Raw genomic sequence first — 22,723 nt, 5'->3', positions numbered from 1 at the left:
GACTCCCCAAAAAAGAATCCCGAGACAAGAACACCTCTCTCTCTCTCCTCGCAATAAAATCGGCGAAACTCGGCGATCTTTTTCCCTTTTCTCCTCCCCTCCACGAGGCCGACGCCCTCAACGCCATTGAAGAAGCTCCGGCACAGCTCCCCGGATCTCAGATCAAGATCTTCGTTGTGAATTTCTTTCTTTTTTCTTTTTCCCTCTCTATGCTTCTTGTTCTCCCGGCCCCGTTTGGATCGGATCTTTTCTTGATTCTAGTTTTTGTTTCTTGTCTCGTTTTTTTGTGCGAATTGCCGTTTGGTTTTGGCTAATGCAGGCAGGGTTTGTAATGAAATCAAGGGATTCTGGTTAGGTCCGAGGTTTCTTCTTCCCAATCATTTATTAGCGTTTCGATGTCGGGCCCTCTCGATCGGTTCGCTCTTCCCTGTGAGTAAATTTTCCATGTTTTTTAGTCTTCTCTCGGGGATTTGTGTTTCTTTCGTTTTTTTTTGTATTTTTTGAGATTTTTTGGTGGATTTTTTATACTTGATCGATGAATTTGGGATTCCGTGTTGTTCTTGCTAATGGCTCTTGGGGCGTTGTGGTTGATTTAGGGTTGGACCGTTTTGTCTTCTGCTAGGATTTGAAGATTAGGGTTTTAGCGATTGTTTTTTAGTGTTTACTTTTATATATTTTCTTTCTTTAAGTGAAATTTTGTTTTTTTTTTTCATACATTTGTGCATGCTGGGCATCTAATTGATAAGATTGATCTTGTTGCCTCTGGAAGACTTCTGATATTGTCTCTAAAATAATGTTATTATCGATGTGCTTCTTCTTTTTTGAAGAAATTGTTTGTGATATGGAAACAGCAAAGATTGATCTGCTTTCTATGTAACATTTTGTTTTTAGAGAAGACTGCGGCTGTAATGATTATCTTGTTCTCCGTAATTCATATTTGCAAGGATTGTATGAATTTCTCTTTCCCCACATTGTGCGGTTAGGGCTTGGGGATATGCTTGAGGTGGCACAAGAAAGAGAATTTGGCGTCGATTTTGAATGTTACTACTTCGTTGATGGTTAATGAAAAGCGTCATTGCCCTTCTCTTGTTGCTATTATTTGTAATGCGTCCATGGCTTTGTAGAGTTTTTTGTTGCATGGCATTTTTGGATTTTCCATGAACATGTAGATAGCAGGTCCTGGAGTTATCTCCTGATTAATATTTAGGTCTTCACAAGAACTGAATCAATATGAACCGTTGTTAATATGTTTGCCATACTTGGAAGATCTTCAGTGCAAGTGAGCTAATGATTAATTGTTCTAGATGAAAATCAGTCTAGCATTATGTAATATACTTCAATCCACTTGACGTTGAGACTGATTTAGCAAACACCGAGGTACAGAACACATATATAATGGAAATCAACACAATATATGGTGAGGAATTTTGATAAGTAAAATTTTGTTAAACAATCATGATCAGGGGTCTGCTAAGGCACCTCTTACAGATTTCTAATCCTTCAATATTCCAACTTTAGACTTTAGTCGTATGCTTGTTCTTGTTTCCTGAATTTTGTGACCACTGTTTCTCCTATTTTTCTTTTTTCACTTATCTTCATCTTTCACATTTTCCTTTGTTTGCAATATTTTCATCCATTCGTGCAACTTTATCAGCAGCAATTTACTCTATTCCATATTAACAGTCAGCGGTTCCAAGAGTAATTTTTTCATGTTCCAATGTTGGACCAGAGTTACCAGAAGCTTCATAGATAGCTGGGAAGCCCGCTTCCTGGAACTCGCTTCGAAAGCGCGATAATCCTTGCTTCCGAAACTTGATGGGAATCTCCATTCTCCCATGCTTCTCCTATGCTTTCCAAACGCTTCATATATTCTTCTTATATGTTCTTTTACTCTACTTTTCTTGTTTTTTATGTGTTTCCTCTCATGCTTCTCACTCACTTCCATGTGCTTTCTCTAAATTGACAGTCATTATTTTTTAGATTTTGTTTAAAATTTAATTCTTACACTAAAAAATCATGAAATTTAAGAATAAACACTTTTATTTTAGTTTTTATTTATGTTCCATTTTGATTCCCATTCAATTCTTATATTGTTTTTTTATTCCTCGCTTCCTGCTTCGTATACATTTTCAAATGCATCACTTCTCACTTCCGCTGCCTGCATCGTTTCCGCTTCCTCGTCTGACAACCTTATATTAGACTTATAGGTTTCCCTTTAATTAGGTTACAAATGTCATAATTGTAATCAATAATCAGGATTGATCTTTGTATTGATTGAGTAGTAGAACTAACTAATTTACATAAAGCCCTAAAGGTTGAAATACAAGCGAGATGGTTGAACCGTCTAGGTCTGTCTAAAGTTGTATAATAAATTGAAAATGTCAATGCTACAAATAAGTAAAACATAAGAGAATTATTTCATAAGTGATGCATTACAACATTGTGTAAGAATAAGAACAGGTGGAACATCAACAAAGGATAGCAGGTAGTGTAAAATGATATCTTGATGCTGATGGAATTTTATGTGGCCTTCCATAACTTTTTAATGAAATCCATGGATATTTAAATGAATTTCTTGTTTTGTTCATAAACAATTTCATATAATTGCATGCAATTGTAACTTGTATAAGATTATATTATGGTACTAACCGGTTGTTTACATGATGGGCTCATCTAAAAAATTAAATATGAATTGTCAATTTGATATGAAAAAACCTCAGCCTTAGAATTTTTGGATACATTGCTTTTCAAGTCTCACATATCAGGTTAGGGGTAAATCTCGAGTGAGTTGGGGTGATGCAATGTGTCTCTTTTTGTTTTTTCTGCAGTATGGTCTTTCGAAAAAGAGGCCTTTAAGAGATGGATCTACTCATGGTGCCAGTATAGGAAAAACACTCGAGGACCCAATAGAAAATCATGGAGCATGGAACTGATGCAGGGCAGGATGAACCCAGACCCATACCGCATGACCCGTGACCCGGATCCAGATGGGGCTTTTAAAAGCCTCATCTAGGGTTGCGTGCAGGAGGATAGATTTTTTGGAGAATACGTCAGTCTTTCTTTTTGGCTTTTCTTTCAGCATTTGTTCCCTTTTTTTTTTCCCCAGTCGTTCTTTCATTTGCTTAATACTGTTCAGAGTTTTGTCTTTAGTCTTCTTTAATATTCAGCATATTGTTTGGTTAACATTTGATTGAAATAAAATCAAGCTTCGTGGGCATTGCTATTCCATTTGTTCTGTGCACGACTGTGTGGGTCGTGCCTTTCACAACAGCCATCAAAACTCGTGAAGGCTGCATCGAAGAGTCGTGCCTTCATCACCACCAGCAAGGATCGTCAAGGAACGAGGAAGCCGACACCCCCACTGCATCAAAGTGGTATCAGAGCCAGCGCCTTTCCCCTCGCTAGCAAGATGGGTTTGGAGGTGAGGGGCGATCCGGCGACAAAAATCGAGCAGGATGCCGACAACGTAGATCCAATGTTGCGGATGATGGAAATGATGACAAAGATGCAAGAGAACGTGCTGCGTATCAGCCGGGACGTGGCCGACATATCCCGACGACTTGATGGGGTCGAAAATCGGGTTGCGAGGATCGAGTCATCGGCGGCAACACCTACGCCTTCTACACAGCAAATGGATCCGATTAGGGGCGGCAACGCTGTCGTCCTCGTTGAAGCGGTGGTTGACGATCCAGCCCAACCAACTCTTCAGGTTGTCACACCATCAGAAAACGCAGGGAGGGAACTGCGCAGGAACGCCAGCCTCGTATCGCCCCACTCCGAGGTATCAATGATGGCCTGTGGCGAGACAACCACTCGGCTGGGGGAAGAGGGGGGTCCCAGTGGCAACTTGGGTGCGCCTGCTTGGTACCGACCCACGCAGCAAGGGCTGCAGGTCGGGCACGACACACGTGGCCCGAACGTGATGTCAGACCAGACCGAAGCGGGGCTCCCCAACCGTAGTTTGGGTGTGCCTGCCTGGCACCGACCCACGCAGCAGGGGCTGCAGGTTGGGCAAGGCCCGCGTGGCCCGACCGTGCCGCCGGGTCAGGCAGCCGACGCGCCAGCCTTAGCCCGGACTGGGGAGGGTCTGTCGACCTTCCCAGCACCTGCGCGCGGGGGTACTGTCGCAACCCACCTGCGGGTTAAGGGGGCTGACCCTTTGTGGGCTGGATCTGACCTCTCAGGGTTCGGTCAAGACCCTATGTTAATTGGGTCCAGACTCGGTTACCGAGGACCACCCTTTGGGTTCTCAGGAGCGGGTCCGAGTCTAACACCCTCCTACCCAGTCTACCTAGTTGGGTTCGGTTTGCAGTTTCCTACGAATCTGCCCCAACCCGTTAATTTTGAACCCCAAAACGGATCCTATACCGACCCAAACTTGTATCGGACCTAGATGGAGCTCCAGTTTGATTTCGAGCTGGGTCAAAACCAGACCCATAATCGTATGGATCGCGGATCGAGTTCAAACCAAGCCTTTTACCCCCACAACTCAATCCCCGATCCAACCTATCCAAATTTGGGTTCGACGAATAGTTTAGGATTAGGCCCGATCCATATCCAGTTGGGCGAATCATCTCAGTCCTATACCAACCCAACCAGATACCAGAACTCAAACCAACCCATTAACCCCTTACCGATCCAAAACCAGGTCCAACACCCTTGTCATAACCCAAACCCGTTTTACCCCGTTCCTACCCACTTAGAGCCCGAGGCCCAACAAACCCGTCCGCCTTTAGTAGGACCTCCTTACATCCCGTTGCAACAACGTCAGCCACAGATGGCCCCCATCCGAGCCCGAGGCCCAACAAACCCGTCCGCCTTTAGTAGGACCTCCTTATATCCCGTTGCAACAGCGTCAGCCACAGATGGCCCCCACCCGCGGGCCAGCCAGATCGAGGCAGATTCAGCAGGGACCGACGCGACCTGAGCGTTGTCCACACATCGTCGGAGTACCACAACACCATCAGCCAGGCGAGCAGAACCACGATGATAGAGCAGTGTGGGACAATGCTGCTTTTTGGAACGAGTACCCTGCAGGCATGGTGGAGGCTCGTCAACAGAGAGCACCAGAGTGCCCCTCCACGTTCGGGGTAAAGTTGGAGCTTCCAGAGTTCGCAGGTCGGTTCGATGCAGAGCAGTTTTTCGATTGGTCATATGCCGTCCAGTGCTTCTTCGACTACCACGAGGTCGTTGAGCATCGTCGTGTCTCCCTAGCCTCTACCCGGTTGAGAGGCCTAGCATAAACATGGTGGGTTGAGCTGTAGAGGTCGAGGGAGCGACAAGGATTAGTGCATGTACAAACTTGGGAAGAGATGCAGCAGTTGATGCAGTCTAAGTTTGTGCTGTTAGATCACGCCGAGAGAGCCTACAAAGAGTACCTGATCCTGCGTCAAGGCACCAATACTGTGGCGGATTACACTACTGAGTTCTATCATCTTTCCCTACGAGTGCGGATCGAGGAGACCGTCCGCTAGCAAGTCACGAGGTATATTTTTGGTCTCCGTCCTGCTATTTTTGACGACTTCAGTTATATCACAATCGAGTCATTGGATCAGACAAGTAGTTATGTCATGAATGTGGAGGAGAAACTGACAAGGCGGCAGGAACATAGAACATCCCGTAGTGATCAATCCAGTCACCCAAAGTCGAGTTTCCCAACTAGGGGAGCGAGCTCCCCTAGGAAAGAAGACTCAAAGTCCACCCCAGGAGTCGACCCTAGCAAACCAGATCAGTCTGGACCCGCGTCCCACACCAGATCGAAGGGTAAACCCAGTGAGTCCACCGTTCGTTGTTTTAGGTGTCAAGAGTTAGGTCATATTGCGTCCAAGTGTCCCACCATGAGTAAGAACACCCATCTAACAAAGGGCATTGTTGAGTCTGCGTTCGATAGTGAGAGCGAGGGTGAGTCGCTTGTTGAAGGGAATGACGAGGTGAAAGTCGTAGAGTTCGATGGCAGCATCGAAAATTTGTTAACCATCCGTCATGTGTTGACTACATCTCAAGAGTCGGCCCCGACAAAATGGTTGCAAAATAATATTTTTAGAACCCGGTGCAACTGTGAGGGGCGTGCGTGTGATGTTATCATTGATACCGGGGCGTGCGTGTGATGTTATCATTGATACCGGGGCGTGCGAGAATATGGTATTCGAGAGTGTCGTATCCACCTTGAACCTAAAAACAAAAAAATTGTCTCAACCTTATAAAATGGCATGGTTCAAGAAAGGCAACGATGTGCCCATCACCCTGCGTAGTCTAGTTCGGTTCTCCATGAGGGAGCATTAACACGATGAAGTGTGGTGTGATGTGGCACTTATGAGTGCGTGTCACATCCTATTGGGACATCCCTGGCAGTTTGACCGTAAGACCACCCATGATGGCTGTAGTAATACATACACATTTGTCTTTAAGGGTCATAGGATAGTTCTCCTTCCCACCAAGGAGACCGGGTTGCCCCGGCTAGCGGGCCTATCTGACCGATCTTCCCTCCTTGGACTGACCGAAACTTGGCACCTTTCTCCTACATTTAATGTGTCTGATCTATATGCTTACTGTGGAGACAACAAGTCGTCAGAGCTGATTTCTTTCCCACCAGGGGAGAATGATGCAGGGCAGGATGTACCCAGACCCATACCGCATGACTCGTGACCCGGATCCAGATGGGGCTTTTAAAAGCCTCATCTAGGGTTGCATGCAGGAGGACAATTTTTCTGAGAATACGACAGTCTTTCTTTTTGGCTTTTCTTTCAGCATTTGTTCCTTTTTTTTTTCCCAGTCGTTCTTTCATTTGCTTAATCCTGTTCAGAGTTTTGTCTTTAGTCTTTTTTAATATTCAGCATATTGTTTGGTTAACATTTGATTGAAATAAAATCAAGCTTCGTGGGCATTGCTATTCCATTTGTTCTGTGCACGACTGTGTGGGTCGTGTTTTTTCACAACAGCCATCAAAACTCGTGAAGGCTGCATCGAAGAGTCGTGCCTTCATCGCCACCAGCAAGGATCGCCAAGGAACGAGGAAGCTGACACCCCCACTGCATCAGGAACACACATGCTTTCATGAGACCCCCATTGTCTCCCTATGTCGGTTAGACATTTCGGTGTACGAAGGGCAAGTAGTCGTCTTAAGAGATGATGGTTAGCAACCATACTCGTTAGTTACTTTCAGGTTGGAATTGACTAAGAGAACTTTGGTCTTGGACAATTAACGTGCCAATTATTGGTCTATATATCCATGTACTGAGGAAGCAGGATTTTTTTAATACCCGTTACGATACCCAACGTGAACACACTATACAAGCCAAACCTCTAGTACATCTTTCAATGTGACTTATATTAATATATAATAATAATTAAGTATATTGAGTTAAAAACATGATTTACCAAACAAATTTTTATAAATCATGTTTTTGTGGTCATGTTCGCAAACTAAAATTGTTAGCTATTATTTTGGTATCCCTAAAATCTCTACAAATTTCTTTTAAAAGGGTCTTAATTTCTTAATTAATATTACTTGATGAGAGTTTGACTTGGTTTTTGGAAAGTGTGGTTGGAGATAAGGCTAACTGGAACTCCCTATCTTAATGGGAGAAGGGGTCCCCAATACTATAAATAAGGGTCAATACTTTAAATAGGGGTCTCACTCTGGAGGGGACCATTGAAATCCTTCTGGGTAGCCTAGTGAAATTGAGTCAAGAGGCATGTAATGCCCCAAATTTCAAACTTGCAAACCTTTTCAAAAAAACAGGCAAGAGACTAGAAATATCTCTTTCCTTTAGAGTTTGTTTATGAAATCAGCGAAAGATTCTTCTTTTGTTAAATCAGAAGGCAAGCTGACAACTTTGGGCACGTTAGCTAAAAGAACCAAAACTCACAAAATTCGGGTATCCTAAGGGAAATCCGATACAAACCCAAAGCATCCAGGACGCGAGCTAAGAGCAGGAAGAGGAAGTCTTGGAGCCATCTTGCAATCGCGCCATCGCCCGTCGAGTACCTAATCATCACCTGTACCCATAGAATGGGTTAGTTTCGCGAAAAACTAGTAGGTGCACAAGAGAGGCTACAAGAAACTAAATTAAGTACATTTAATTCAGTAGGTTACGCAGATTAAAACAGATATGCAGTTAAACCGGTAAGCAATGCAAGCAGGTGAATAGTGCAAACGTGTAAGTAGTACAAGCGAATAAGTAGTGCGAGCGAGTAAGTAGTGCAAGCGAGCAAGCAATGCAAGCGCGTAAGCAGTGCAAATGCGTAAGTAGTGCAAACAGTAAGCAGTTCAAAGCAAGTAAGCAGTGCTACTGACAAACGCAGCATACGATTCAATTGATCGTAGACTGTGAACCACCATGCAACTAGCTTGTTCTCGTTCCTAGAACGAGGTCTCTGCATTGAATCAGTATCAAGACATCGTTTGTCGCTCTCACGACTTCTAATAAACGCTTTGTCCTGAACAACCTTAATCTATTCCCATCTCTCAAACCCTTACGCGGCCAACAGTCACTGGTTATGACTCACTAAGGCGTCATACTTTCTCAGAAAAGCCCACCCTTTCGTAGGAGGTCCAAAACATGATCACTAACTCAAATCACTAACAATCTGAATCTCACACCTGAGTCATGCATGTAATCATGCTAAAACAGAAAGCCGAAACTATGAATTCATAGTTGGCCATCACAAACAATCTCAGAAGATCATCACAGCTCACCATAACTTTTTATGGTAAGCAAAAACACAAGATCCACGTCGGATTGCTCGGTTCGGGTGATATACGACCTGACAAGGAATTACCGCCCTAGAGGGTATACCTGATCTTGAACCATACACTTCCTCAAAGGAGTTCACCGTCTTTGCGGCTACCCGTTCGTGGAAAGTGTACGTCCTCACAGAGAATCTCCCACTCTAGCTGGGTCACCTGATCTTGATGATACATACCCCCACAACAAAACCTTTGGGAAACCGGTCCCTAACAAATGCCATATCCAATGAAAATCATTGTGATACACACATCAACACAAATGACCGCTCTCAGGGTCGATAGCCACTGATACAAACAACAAGATCAACGCCGGATCACCTGGTCTGGAAAATGTATAACCTCACAAGGAATTCCGCCCTAGATGGTATACCTGGTCTTGGACCATACACTTCCTCACAGGAGCTCACCGTCTTTGCGGCTACCCGTTCGTGGACAGTGTACATCCTCACAGAGAATCTACCCCTCTAGCCGGGTACATGGTCTTGATTATACACGCCCTCGCAGATAATCCTTTGAAGATCCGGTCCTCAACAGACACCCTACTCGGTGATACATGCATCAATACAGCCGACTGCTCCGAACAATTGACCACTCTTGGGGTCAGTAGCCACAATATGGGCACAAGCATGTAAATTAGCATATGCATCGTATCACTTCACATAGAAGCATATAATCCTACACATCGTATTATTGCCACAAGGAATATTGCAATCCTCAAATAGGCCCTCAAAGCATGCGTAAACGACACATGAGAACGCGTAGATATGGCAATCCAGTTGATCTTATGGGCGAAGAGTAACTAACTCTACCCGTCAGCCAAACAAAACAACTGAATAAGACAAGCACTCATAACAATGCTCGTAAAACATACAATTACCATAAAATGACTCAGTCCATCAACAAGTAATTAAATTAATCGTAACGCATAAACCGTTGCATCATAAGCCATTCATAAGCAATCATACGACAACAGTTATATCACAATATGTAAGCAGCTTATAAGACAAGCGACCACATCAATCCTAGTTGCCACCAGTTTGTAGATTACGAGCTGTATGCAATCACATCAATCATAAGAGATGCAAGCCAACAAGTGCTACGCTACAATAAACACCAAACAGTTCGACCAAGGGATAAAGCAAGTCACATGCTAATATGTAGCAATTAACATAATGCTATTATTATAAACATTTAACTAGTATGAGAAGCTCCTTATTACTCCGCAAAAAACTGCGAAAGTAGTTTAACCAACTAAAATAACGCCTTGACAGGCGTGCACAGCTCAATGAGTAGCATACTGAACTACCGAGCAAGCAAGCGAATTAGTAGTGCAAGCGAATCTCACGACCCAACGACCAGTGTGAACAGACCTTATGTTTCGATAATTATTGGCCTGCGGGTACGCGCAGGCAAAACGTAGAAACAACTGAGACTAGTTCGGGCGTCTGTTATTCTATGTATTTTCAATAACCCGAATAGCTAGTTGGTTCCGCTCTTAAAGGGCCGGCTTTAGCCGAGAGAGGATTCCCTAAAGGAGGCTGTGCCACGGATGCATCCAACTTTTGCAGAAGTGTTGAGCTAACTAATGTAGCCCCTTTCCCCTTAACTCCAATGACTGAGGAGGCCCGATTATTGGCCGTGGGGTGGTTGTTAACAACCTGTCCATTGGAGTTTTGTATCGCTCTGTCCTCTCCCTTGACAGAACAACCAGAAGCGAATGAGTGCGTTAGGGGTTGCTTAACTAACGACCCATCCTATGTTGTGGTCTTTAAACCACTCGAGCATCTTGCCTGTGAAGGCGAATGTGAGGCCATTTATGTGATTACATCATTTTGCATTTAGCGTTGTTCGAGGTCGCACGACCGTCTCATCCGATCATCGCAGTACTAGACGTGTCGTGCACGACTACAAGTACTCTAGGATGAAGGGGGTATAGCTCCTCAATAGAAGCCTCAACATGAGTGTTTCATAAAGATGTAAAGTTTATCAACTTTACTTTATCTTTTGAAACAAGAGTACCTTGTGCTAACATTATGCATGTGATTATCTCGAATCACATTCGCTATCGGGGTATCCACATGTCTCGCATGACTCGATACCGGCCTCGATAGACGTGATACGGGTTTCTTAACAGAACACCCGCTAAGAAGTTCGCTCGAACCCCCCCAATTCAGGATCAGCCGAGATAAGCCAAAAAGGCGAGCAAAACCAGCCAGTCACATCATTCCAAATGCTTCGATTTGGAGCAGTCTCTGATGCTTTTGCGCAGCTCCCTAAAATCTCAAGTCGACTCTGCAGGACTGCGCACACGAAGAGCCAGGATCCTTGCGAGGTATCCCTCTCCTTAGACAAGGATGTGTCGCTCGCTCCCGACTGAACTCTTGTCGCAAGAGGGAGAGTGGTAAATGCCCCTTGCATCCTCCACGAGGATGCCTTTAAGGCATACGCAAAGAGCAAGAACCTGCACGTTATCTGCAATAGCAAGGCAATACCAACACATATGCAAAAGCAAGAGCCTAGGCGCAAAGCGCGACGACAAGGTAAAGGCGGTAAGCAGAAGTGCAACGCAAACCCTCGGCACAACGCGCAACGACAAATAAAGACTGTAAGCAGGAGCGCAATGCAAAACCTTTGCGCGATGCACAAAGGCAAGTAAAGGAACTGTAAGCAGACGTGAAACGCCAAACCTTTGCGCGATGCGCAACGACAAAGTAAAGGATAAGGATTGCGAAACCGCGTCCTTGAGTTAAATGCATATTCGTATAAATATATATATATTTCTCTATATATATTTATTTAATGGTCCCTTTTTAGTTAATTGAACTTAATTCAATTGTCCAAGTCTTCTGTGCAATCTTTCCCTACCTTTGAGAGTTGCAAGCTTGCTGTCGTCCGCGGATGTACGCGATTGGCGGCTCGGGTCGCGGAGCGCGAGCGGGATCCGTCGTACGAGCTGCAAAAGTAACGATCTTAGCAAGCTAATACCAAAATAGAAAGTCAGGGGCACTATCGCCGTCCTGACGTAAGGGGAAATAGAGGCAGGGGCATCGTGCACATGCGCACCTGCTATAAGCGCAAGAAGCAGGGGCTGCGAGCCCCTGCTGACTTGCTGTCAGCGGACTCCGAGGAGGCAGGGGGTTGCACCCCTGCCCTCATAAAGCGAGGTCCGGCAGGGTTGCGCCCCTGCCTGACAAAGTATAAGAGAGGCATGGTCAAAGCCCTTGCCTGTCAACAACGAACAGAGGCCCGCCTGATGCCAGGGAAAAGCGAGGCGAGGGGGCTTGCCCCGGCCAGCCGAAAAACAGCGAAGGCAGGGGCGATGCCCCTGCCTAACGAGAAAAGAGGCACAGGGAGGGCTCGACCCTTCCCTACCTAGTAAGCATAGGGCGGCGAAAAGAAACCCAGTCCTCCCATCGTGCCCACCGGTCGAAGAAAAGACACAGGCAGGGGGCTCTGCCCCGCCCAGCCTGACGTGAAAGAACAACGACAGGGGGCTCTGCCCCCCTTGTCGATCAAACCAAAGAGGGAGACAGGGGGAAGTCCCCCTGCCGACAAGCGGCGATGACAGGGGGCTCTGCCCCCCTGTCGATCAGCTGAAACGGAGAAGGTGAGGGTTTAGGGAGGGCTCGACCCCCTCCCCTACCGCATCTGTGAGCAGGGAGGGGCTGGACCCTCCCTCCCCTGCTGACAGGAGAGCAGGGAGGGGTCGTGCCCCTCCCCTGCCGAACAGAGGGAACAGAGGGGAGGGGGGCGAGCCCCTCCTCTGCCATAACAGGAGGCAGGGAGGAGAGCTTGGCCCCTCCCCTGCCTTGACAGAGGAAACAGAGAGGAGGGGAGGCGAGCCCCTCCTCTGCCGTAACAGGAGGCAGGGAGGAGGGCTCGGCCCCTCCCTTGCCTTGACAGAGGGAACAGAGAGGAGGGGAGGCAAGCCCCCCTCCTCTGTCGTAACGGAAGCAGGGAGGGGGCTCAACCCCTCCCCTGCCGTAACGAAAGAAGGGAGGAGGCTCAACCCCCTTCCCTACCGAACGGAGAGTAGGGAGGGGTGTCGTGCCCCTCCCCTGCTAAAAGGGGGCACAGGGAGGGGGTTTGATCCCTTCCGTGGCCACACAGAGAGGTGAGGGAGAGAGAGAGAAGAGACTGAGAGAGCAAAGAGGGGAAAGGGCGTACCTGGGGAGGCTGCCGGAGAGGAGCTCACCGGAGGAAGGGGTCCTCGATGGGTTGGCTCGGCAACGTAGAGGTCGACAAGGTGGGGTCGCAGGTGGCAGCGTCGGAGGCTGTCCAAAGGAGGAGCTCGTCGGAAGAGAGCTTGCCAGAAGGAGGGGCCGTCAATGGCCACTACTCGGTAGACGCGAGGTCGGGTACGGAGGCATCGCCGACGAGAGAGAGAGGGAGAGTGTCGGGGGGAGAAGAGAATGAGAGAGCAGAAGAGGGGAAGGGGTTTCGTATTTGAACCCCCCCTTTCTCGCTGTCTTTAGAAAGTGCGAGGGAGGCGGTGCCTTCATTTGCGTTCGGGTCGGGTCCGGGTCCGGGTCCGGGTCCGGATCCGACCCAAATCCAAGCTTAATTTTTTTTTCGGTTTATTACAAGGCAAGCTCGAGGTTCGCCCCATTTTGTTTACTCCCAAACCCATAGTTGGCTGAAAATTGAGGGGGAGGTACCAGAGGGTTTCTGGAAAATGGGAAAGGAGGGGAAGAGTCGAGAGACTCGAGCCTCGTGATATATTTTAAAGTTGATTTGTCTCGGAATCAACCGGTACTCATACCGGTTTGGCTCGGTGAATTGAGTCAAAATCGATATGTTTGAAATAGATTTGAATCGTCTGATTCAGCACTGACTCGGCGAATTGCCGAGTCATGCGATTCCTGAACGATTCCAGCCCGAACTTGGTTAAAACCTATGTCACACGGACTCGGCTAAGGAGGTGCCGCACCCGAGTCGACACGCCCCGACACGGGTGCGGACTCGGGTGCGGCTTCGGACTCGGCCCGGACTCGGTCAACGCCGAGTCGGACTCGGTCAACGAGTCCAGGCCGAGTCCGTCCACATTTTGGACTCGGTCAACTTTGATCGAGTCCAAAAATGTCTCTAAAAAACTAATTTTTTATATTTTTATTTAAAAAAAATATATATAAAAAAGGCACTGTGACTGTGCAGTCTTTGCAGTGTGCACAGTCTGTGACTGTGCACAGTGCACAGTCTTTGCAGTGTGCACTGTGCACAGTCTGTGACTGTGCACAGTGCACAGTGCTGTGCCTGTGCACAGTCACAGTCTGTGACTGCACAGACACCTGTGGCATTTTAAAAATAAAATAAAATTATATATATATATATATATATATATATATATATATATATATATATATATATATATATATATATTTTTTTTTGCCGAGTCCCCGTGTCCAAAAATTTTAAAATTGTGCCGCACCCGTGTCGCACCCGCACCCGCACCCGCACCCGCACCCGCACCCGCACCCGCACCCGCACCCGCACCCGCACCCGCACCCGCACCCATGTGACATAGGTTAAAACAGGTTTGGGCTGGATCGGCGGACCAACTACCGGACGAGCCGATCTGACTCAGACGATTCCCGATTTGGATCGCCGTGTTTGCCAACTATGCCTAAACCAAGGGTGGACATAAAACCTTGAGCGTTGTTCAGTTATTAACGGTGAATTAAGGTAAAAGTAAGTTGGTTCTTGTCTTGTGCTTTTTCTTTCTTCCTTCAACGTGTGTAGTGAAGCTTTGTCAGGCGGAAGGTATGTCTCGTCATCTCTATTCAGTTTATTAGTTAGATATTTGAATAGTTGTTTTAAGTTTTATGATTATCGGCCAAATAGTTTGGTTGGTTAATTGGTTATGTATGCAATTGGGCGAGCTACATGCTCACACCAATTCAGCATATTGGTGTTACCGATTGTTCAAGTTGGCAACATATGCAATGTGTCTTGCAAATTGTTTACACATGCATGCAATCAGAGGATTGTATATTTTCTCCTTAAATAGTTAGTTTCTTCTCCAATATTATTTTGACTGATTTTCCATGCCATTATAATTGATATCATTATGAAAGTTTTTGTCATAATGATTAGAAAATCATTGCATATTAAATTTTATGTCATATTCCCACTCTCATGTAATGGCATATACGGTGGTTAAGTTGTCACAATGCATACCATGCTCACATGGCCATCAGCCATGACAAATCCATCTGTGTGTCTTGTGTGTGTGTGTGACCGTGTGGAATAGCAATTTTATTTTTTTGGATGTTTGTGAGTTACATGAAAGACAAGTTGTCTTATAGACTGCTAGTCATATTTGGAATTATGTTGAACTTTGGTAAGTGCTAAAAGGAAACATGGCCATCATGATATTATTATTATTTTATACATGACAACAACAACCGTACATACATCTCCAATGAAACATGGCTAAGATATTTGTATTACCTATGGTGTGTCGTTTCAATGCATGAAGACCAGATGTTTGCATCTCTTGCTATTTTAGTAATATGTATGATTTAAACTAATTAATTTTTTAATGACATGTATTATTCGAACAAATCAATATTATTGATATATTTTTTAAGTTCTATAGGTTATTTATCAATCCTAACCTGCCACGTTTTCCAACAGATGCATCTTTGAGTTTGAAAAACAATCAATAACTGAAAGTTGCATCCTGCCATCTGTAAATTTATTTAAAATTTTCTCCCTAACATTTTCTTCATATGTTAGGCAAAAAAGTGCACAAGTTTAAGAAATTGGAAGAACAAGATAATGGTCTATATACTGAGGAGAGGAGGTGGTGGGCGGAGAACAAAGAGAAGAGCTCAGTATGTTCAATATCACCAATGACAGTACTCTCTAGAGGGAAATTTTCCAGGAGAGAGAGAGAGAGGTCTGCCAGTTTCTTATGAAACTTGAGAAATCAGCTCAAGCTGTTTATAAGTGCCTTTCTTTGAGCCAAATGAGCTTGTAGATAAGCTACATTTTTGAAGCTTGCAAGCAGACTAGCCAATAATTGGACATGTCTAATCTCTTGATTAACTACTATTAAAATATATACATGCACGCATGCAACAGATAATCACATACTGTTTTCTACTCTGGTTGGTTTCCTTTCATGCTTAGTGTATCTTGAAATGAATTTTTACTGTGGGCTATAAATGAAGCATCTGATGAGCATGTAGCTTTCTAAGCATTGAGTCAGTATTACTGCAAAAATTGTCCACAGGTACATGATTACTATCCAATTTAAATTTTAAGATTGTTTGAGAACATCTTGCAAAACTGTTGTTTTATTAGTCCAATTTTGTGTTATGTTCTCTTTCGCCAGTAAACAATGCAACTGCTCTATCATATTAGATCTTGTGAAACTCCAATTCTGTGATATGTTCTATTTTGCCTATAAATAATGCAACTGCTCGAGAATATTGGATTATTATAGCCTTGTAAGGAGTCTAGTTGTCGAGGCATGGTACTATTTCCATTCTGTAAGGGTGATATATAATGTTTCTCTGAACAGTTTTTGTTTGTAAAGGTTGAATCTAGTTCTTTTGATAGTGTTTAAATCATGTATTATTGTTTGCATGTCATAACTTGCTTGCAATAATATTACAGGCTTTGAGGGATCTTCTGGCCATGAAGAGAGAAGAGAAAGGAGGTCCGATTTTGAAACTTCAGAAGATGAGAGAAGGACGAGAATGGGGTCCTTGAAGAAGAAAGCAATCAATGCATCTACGAAATTCAGACATTCTCTTAAGAAGAAAAGCCGAAGAAAAAATGATAGTAGAGTCATTTCAATTGAAGATATAAGAGATGTTCAGGAGCTGCAGGCTGTGGAAGCATTTCGTCAAGCCTTAATTTTTGATGAGTTGCTTCCTGCAAGGCATGATGATTATCATATGGTGTTGAGGTATTCACTTTGTTCCTTTTTTTCTTGTCTTCAACTGCCATCTTTGTTTTCTATCAATTTCTGGCTTTGTTATTGATGTTCATGATATGAATTTGGACCCTTGTAATAATTTTCCATTATAAATTAAGCTCTTCGCTGCGTCTTACCTCAAGGGCATTGAACGAGCTGATGGTGTGTGTCACGAAATGGCAAGGAACCCGAAACACGAGAAACTAAACAATAACATAGATAAAACCCAAATGCGGTATAAAAGGATGCATTTGGCTAGATACAATAAAGCAATGCAAATACAAGAGAAGAAACAAGATATAAAAAGTTAAATATTTTATTAATGTGAAATAAACACAAAAAATATGCAAGAAAAAACTCATTACAACGCTCATGCACATACACTCAATATACATCCATCCTCTCTCACTTGAGCACACACATACACACCCTTTATATAACGGTGTGAGAGAGAGAAAAAAGCAGAGGACTAGCCTAACAGCTAGCTTGGTCAAAACAGTTTGACCAAAAAAAATTACAAAAATATTAGTCATTAAATAATGACTAAAAAACATATAAATGCAAATTAAAAATACCTATTCTAACCTTACAAGTATACATTTAAGTATACTTAATCTAAATACTAAATACCTAATAGGTATACCTAGAAAACAAAAAGGATACAAAGAATAGCAAATACAAAAGAAGCACCGATAAGTATACCCAAGTATACCTCAGTGACTAAACCAAAATATTACATTTATCTTAACACTCTCCCTCAAACTTAGGGTGGAAAACCGAAAGTTTGCAAAAACAAGATAAGAAAAGGTCTTCAAATGCCTCAATAAATAATCTTCAAGTTCCAAGTCTTCTTGGAACTTCAATCATCATTAGAATTCCAAGCACTTTAATCTTCAAATCTCCACGGTATTTTGGCTCAATCTACCACTTTCCTTAGTTCCTGCAATGAGGAAGCAATACAAAGCAACAACTATAACCAAGGGATTATAACACAATGTATGTATATATATTAAAATAAAATAAATAAAATATTTGATATATATATATATATACATATAGAGAGAGGATGGTTAAACATACCAAAACACAAGAAAATACAACAATCATTTAAATCACAATCATTCAAACAATCATGAGAAAAAAAAGAAAAAACTACTTAGAAATATTTCAAAAACATTTTTAATAATCATTGAAACAAGAGTTAATAAAAGAAAGATATACTAGAAAACTTAATTCAAAATATTTCAAAATAATTAAGAGATACAATAACCTATCAAACAAGAACTACGGAATACTAAGACATCAATGACATAGATAAACATTTCATATGAAGACCTAAATCATGAATAATTCTAAACAACTATATCGAATTACTAATAACCAAACATCAATGTCTTAAAAAAAATGCAAAGGCTCAAAAGAATCACAATAATATAAATTTTAACAACAATAACAATATGAAATAAATATAAATATATATCAATCTATGCAACCAAGGCACATGGTAATGCATAATGCATGCTAATGGAGTTTGCCAAAAAAACAATAACCATTTCCCATAAAGGGACAAAAGGGAAGCAAAAATCCTTAGAAAATACATGAAGAGGTTTTAGGAATCTCACAAACAACAAATTTTAACATGCATGATATATTTAAATCTTGACAATAGTTTGGTCATCACAAGCAATTACCTCATTGACCTCCAACACAACAACCTCAAAATCCAAGTGTATCAGCACATAGGATAAGTGATAAAAAAAATAGCAATACCATACCAGTGACCATGCACTAGCAATGTTAGCTATCTAAACTGATAATAAACACCAGCTACAACCACAAGTGGTGAATACACCTCACTTTATAAATGGTTAAAACTGTAAACAACACAATCAACTACAACGGCTGCACATAACTCACCAAACACATGGTTGTAAAATTGATAAACAAGATCCCTTGTCCAATGAAAAGATTACTGTAATGAAAACAAATTGATGTCACAAAAATGAGAAAGACGATTTGAAAAACAATATTCAAATCAACTCAAGAGCGATAAATTTTGCAATATTATAAGATTTAATCCATAACGACCACCATGGTTACAAGCAAATAACAGTTTAACCATCACAGATAAAGATCAAGGCAAACATTCAACATAATAACGATGGCCAAATAAGCAAATGAGTGATACAATACATTTAGAGAACCAGAGATAAAAAACTGTCAGTTAGAGCCAAACCGAGTGCCAACACTACAATCATAAATAGGCAATCTAAACTGACAAAATAATGAGGTGCACACAACTCACCCCCAAAAGGCCAAAAGAAAGATATGATGCATCAAAGAAAATATTGTGATGGACTAAACCAAAGCCATAAGAAAAATTTAGAAATCACAATCCAAAAAAGATGTTTTAAACAAAAATTGATTTGAAGAAACAAATTTCAAATCAAATCTAACAAAAGGAGTTTGAAACCTTGAATAAATTACAGTGCAATCACATGCAAAACAATTTTCATGAGAATCCACACATAAGACATACATAAGTCTCACAATAATATGTAACAATTTTTTTACAAGACATAACCTTATATGGAAGACGAATGAAAGGCAATTCAAGAGCAAAATAGTCAATAGTGGAATAATCACAATGCTACTAGGGCTAAAAACACACAAGCCATCAAAGGGCAATGGAAGCACTCAAGGCGATTAGGGACACATACATGGCCATTAATGCAAAAGAGCACATACTTAAAATATTAATTTTAATTAATTAGAAGGTGGCCATATACAAAGCCACTAAGGGCATAAACATGATAATAGTATGATTTTCATAAGAAAACATATCATGCATGAAAAAAGCATGATCTAATATTAAAATTTATATGTACTATAAAGTGCTCACACATGTATAAATATCATTTCACAAAAATCAAATAAATATTACAAACCTTATAAAGATATTTAATAAAATTTTAAATTAACACAAATATGAATGCAATTATATCTAAGAAAAGGACAATACTTAAGTAAGTTTGAAAACATATAAAGGTTTTTCTGTTTAAAATAACCCCATATACGAAAAAGAGTTCAAAGAACTCAATCATTTGCTAATTAACAAGCATAAAACAAGAAAATTTTACAAAAATAAAATTTCAAAAAATAGGAAAAATGGCTACTTTCTCATGCACATTGCATGAGATAGACAACTCAAGCAAAATAACCATAAGGATATAAGATATATATACTCGATCAAGATCTCCCTTGAATCCATGCCATATATCGATCACGATTCTTTCACGAAGCACAAACTCGCGTCCCAAGACCAAAGAAACAATATACCAAGAAAGCTTTTATTGAAAATACCATGTCACGAAATGGCAAGGAACCTGAGGCACAAGAAGCTAAACATAACTGTTGATGTTCTGAAAATAAACACAGAAATCGGGGTAGAGAGAGAGAGAGAGAGAGAGAGAGAGAGAGAGAGAGAGAGAGAGAGAGAGAGAGAGAGAGAGAGAGATGGCTGCTTAGAAAAAGAAAACTCGTTGCATTGGATTAGGGCTAATCTCTATATTAAATAGAGATAGTCCAAGGAACAAAATTACACCCAGGTCCCTCATTAAATATTAAGATTCAAATAACCTCTAGTTTAGAAAAACTTATTTACTAAAAGCCTCTTAGTCTCAACACTCCCCCTCAAGTGGAGCATAGATATCAATCATGCTCAGCTTGTCACAACATTTTGAGAAATTTGGTCTCGCCAGGGCTTTGGTAAAAACATCAGCTACTTGATCTTCGGAAGATACATGATCAATGCAGATATACCCAGCCTGAACCAAGTCGCGAACATAGTGACAGTCAACTTCAATATGTTTAGTCCTTTCATGAAACACTGGGTTGTTGGCAATATATGTAGCAACCCTATTGTCACACATCATCAACATAGGTAGGGATACTTTCTCCTGAAGCTCGGTCAAGACTGATTTTACCCACATAATCTCAGTTGCAGTCTGGGCCATTGCTCGGTATTCAGATTCAGCACTCGACCTGGCTACAACGGTTTGTTTCTCACTCCTCCAGGTAGCAAGATTTCCTCCCACAAGCACACAAAATCCAGATGTTGACTTCCTGTCTTCAACAGATCCTGCATAATCTGCGTCAGTGTAAGCAACAACATCCAAAGATGAATTTCGTTTAAACAACAGACCTTTACCAGGAGATGCCTTTAAGTACCGAAGAACCATCATAGCTGCATCCCGGTGAACTTTTGTAGGTTTGTCCATGAACTGACTGATTTTACTCACAACTAATGAAATGTCAGGTCTAGTAACAGTCACATATAGCAACTTACCCACCAAGGATCTAAAGCTGACACTATCCACATAGTCAGACTTCTCATCGAACATGTGAGTTTTGGGATCCATTGGAATATTAGCTGGCTTAGCTCCTAGCATTCCAGTATCTTTTTATAAGTCCAACACATACTTTCTTTGAGACAACACTAAGCCCTCTCTGTTTCTTGCAACCTCGATACTCAGAAAATATCGAAGGTGACCAAGTTCTTTAGTAACAAAGTGCTTCTGAAGATGATCTTTTGTTGCAGAAATATCTTGGGCACTGCTCCCTGTTAATATGATGTCATCGACATATACCACCATAACAACAATTTCAGCATTGGTTTTCTTGATAAACAAGGAGTGATCTAAAGGTGACCTGACAAATCCAAAACTCGATATTACCTCAAATAATTTGTGAAACCATGCCCGCGGACTCTGCTTCAGGCCATAAATAGCCTTCTTCAACTTGCACACCTTCTGACACTCCCCCTGAACCTCGAAGCCTGGGGGTTGTTGCATGTAGACAGTTTCATGCAAATCCCCATACAAAAAGGCATTCTTGACATCCAACTGAAACAGGGGCCATCCATGGTGCACAGCAACAGAAAGAATGAGACGAATAGTGCCAAGACGAGCAACTGGGGAGAAAGTTTCAAAAAAGTCAACACCATAAGTCTGAGTGTAGCCTTTTGCAACCAACCGGGCTTTGTACCGTTCAATCGACCCATCCGAGTTATATTTAATGCTATATACCCATTTGCAGCCTACAATATCTGCATCTGTGGGAGGATCAACCAAGTCCCAAGTGCCTCGAGACCATAGGGCATCCATCTCATCATGCATAGCCTGCATTCAGTTGGAGTCGACTAGAGCTTGACTGTGATGAAGCGGAACAGAGGAGGTAGACAGAGCAAAAATAAAATTCTTCATAAATGCCCCAAGATTAACTTCTGATACAAATTGCGAGATGGGATAAAGAGTGCACTGTCTCTTTCCCTTGCGCAGAGCAATGGGAAGATCAACATCAGATGTAGGGACAACAGTTTGCTCAGAAATACTTACCTGAGGAGAAGGAGGTGATGGCGGCATGGAGGTAGGAGGTACCCTGTGAGTGTATACTATGGGAGGGTTTCGGAAGCGAGACACACCCGACGCTGGAACCAAGGACTGAGGAGGAAGCGACTCTAACGGAAAGGGAGGAATCGACAGAGGAAGGATATCACCAAGGCTCTCTTGTAGTCTTGGAGTAGTACTTGAAAAATAAGGAATAAACTCAAAGAAGGTAACATCCGCACTAACATACTCTTTATGAGATATAGGGTCGTAGCAACGATATCCTTTTTGGTTCTTAGGATACCCAAGGAAAACACATTTAATAGACTGCGCAACAAGTTATCTCGATCCGGACCCAGCTTATGCACAAAACACACACATCCAAAAACTTTAGGGGGGATAGGGAAGAGAGGAGCCTCTGGATGGAGAATTTGAATTGGGATCTGGTCTTCTACAGAGCTTGACAGCATGCGATTTATAAGAAAACCGGCTGTCAAAACCGCATCGCCCCAGTATGAAGCAGGCATATTAGATTGAATCATAAGGCACCGAGCAACATTAAGGATTTGTCTATGTTTCCTCTCAGCCACCCCATTTTGCTGGGAGGTATGGGGGCATGTAAATTGAGGTTGAATCCCATTAACAGAATAGAATTGAAGT

The 22,723-nt window shown here is 42.5% G+C and overlaps 1 protein-coding gene across 2 annotated transcripts in view; it reads left to right on the top strand.

The window, feature by feature from the left end:
* LOC149827008 (phosphatidylinositol/phosphatidylcholine transfer protein SFH6-like) overlaps positions 1–22,723 on the top strand; it is a 60,353-nt gene continuing 37,630 nt past the window's right edge. Inside the window, exons 1-3 of one of the 2 annotated variants that reach the window (XM_090019108.1) lie at positions 1–176; positions 320–429; positions 16,373–16,667. In XM_090019108.1, the coding sequence (XP_089875234.1) occupies positions 396–429; positions 16,373–16,667 (329 nt within the window). In that variant the 5' untranslated portion in view covers positions 1–176; positions 320–395. The remainder of the gene's footprint in view (positions 177–319; positions 430–16,372; positions 16,668–22,723) is intronic. The other variant, XM_090019109.1, reaches the window with a different exon arrangement.

The sequence above is a fragment of the Nuphar pumila genome, chromosome 10 (assembly GCF_984573655.1).
Source record: "Nuphar pumila chromosome 10, dmNupPumi1.hap1.1, whole genome shotgun sequence".
Taxonomy (NCBI): Eukaryota; Viridiplantae; Streptophyta; class Magnoliopsida; order Nymphaeales; family Nymphaeaceae; genus Nuphar; species Nuphar pumila.
The sequence above is the reverse complement of the archived record's forward strand: the minus strand, read 5'-3'. Positions and strand labels throughout refer to the sequence as shown.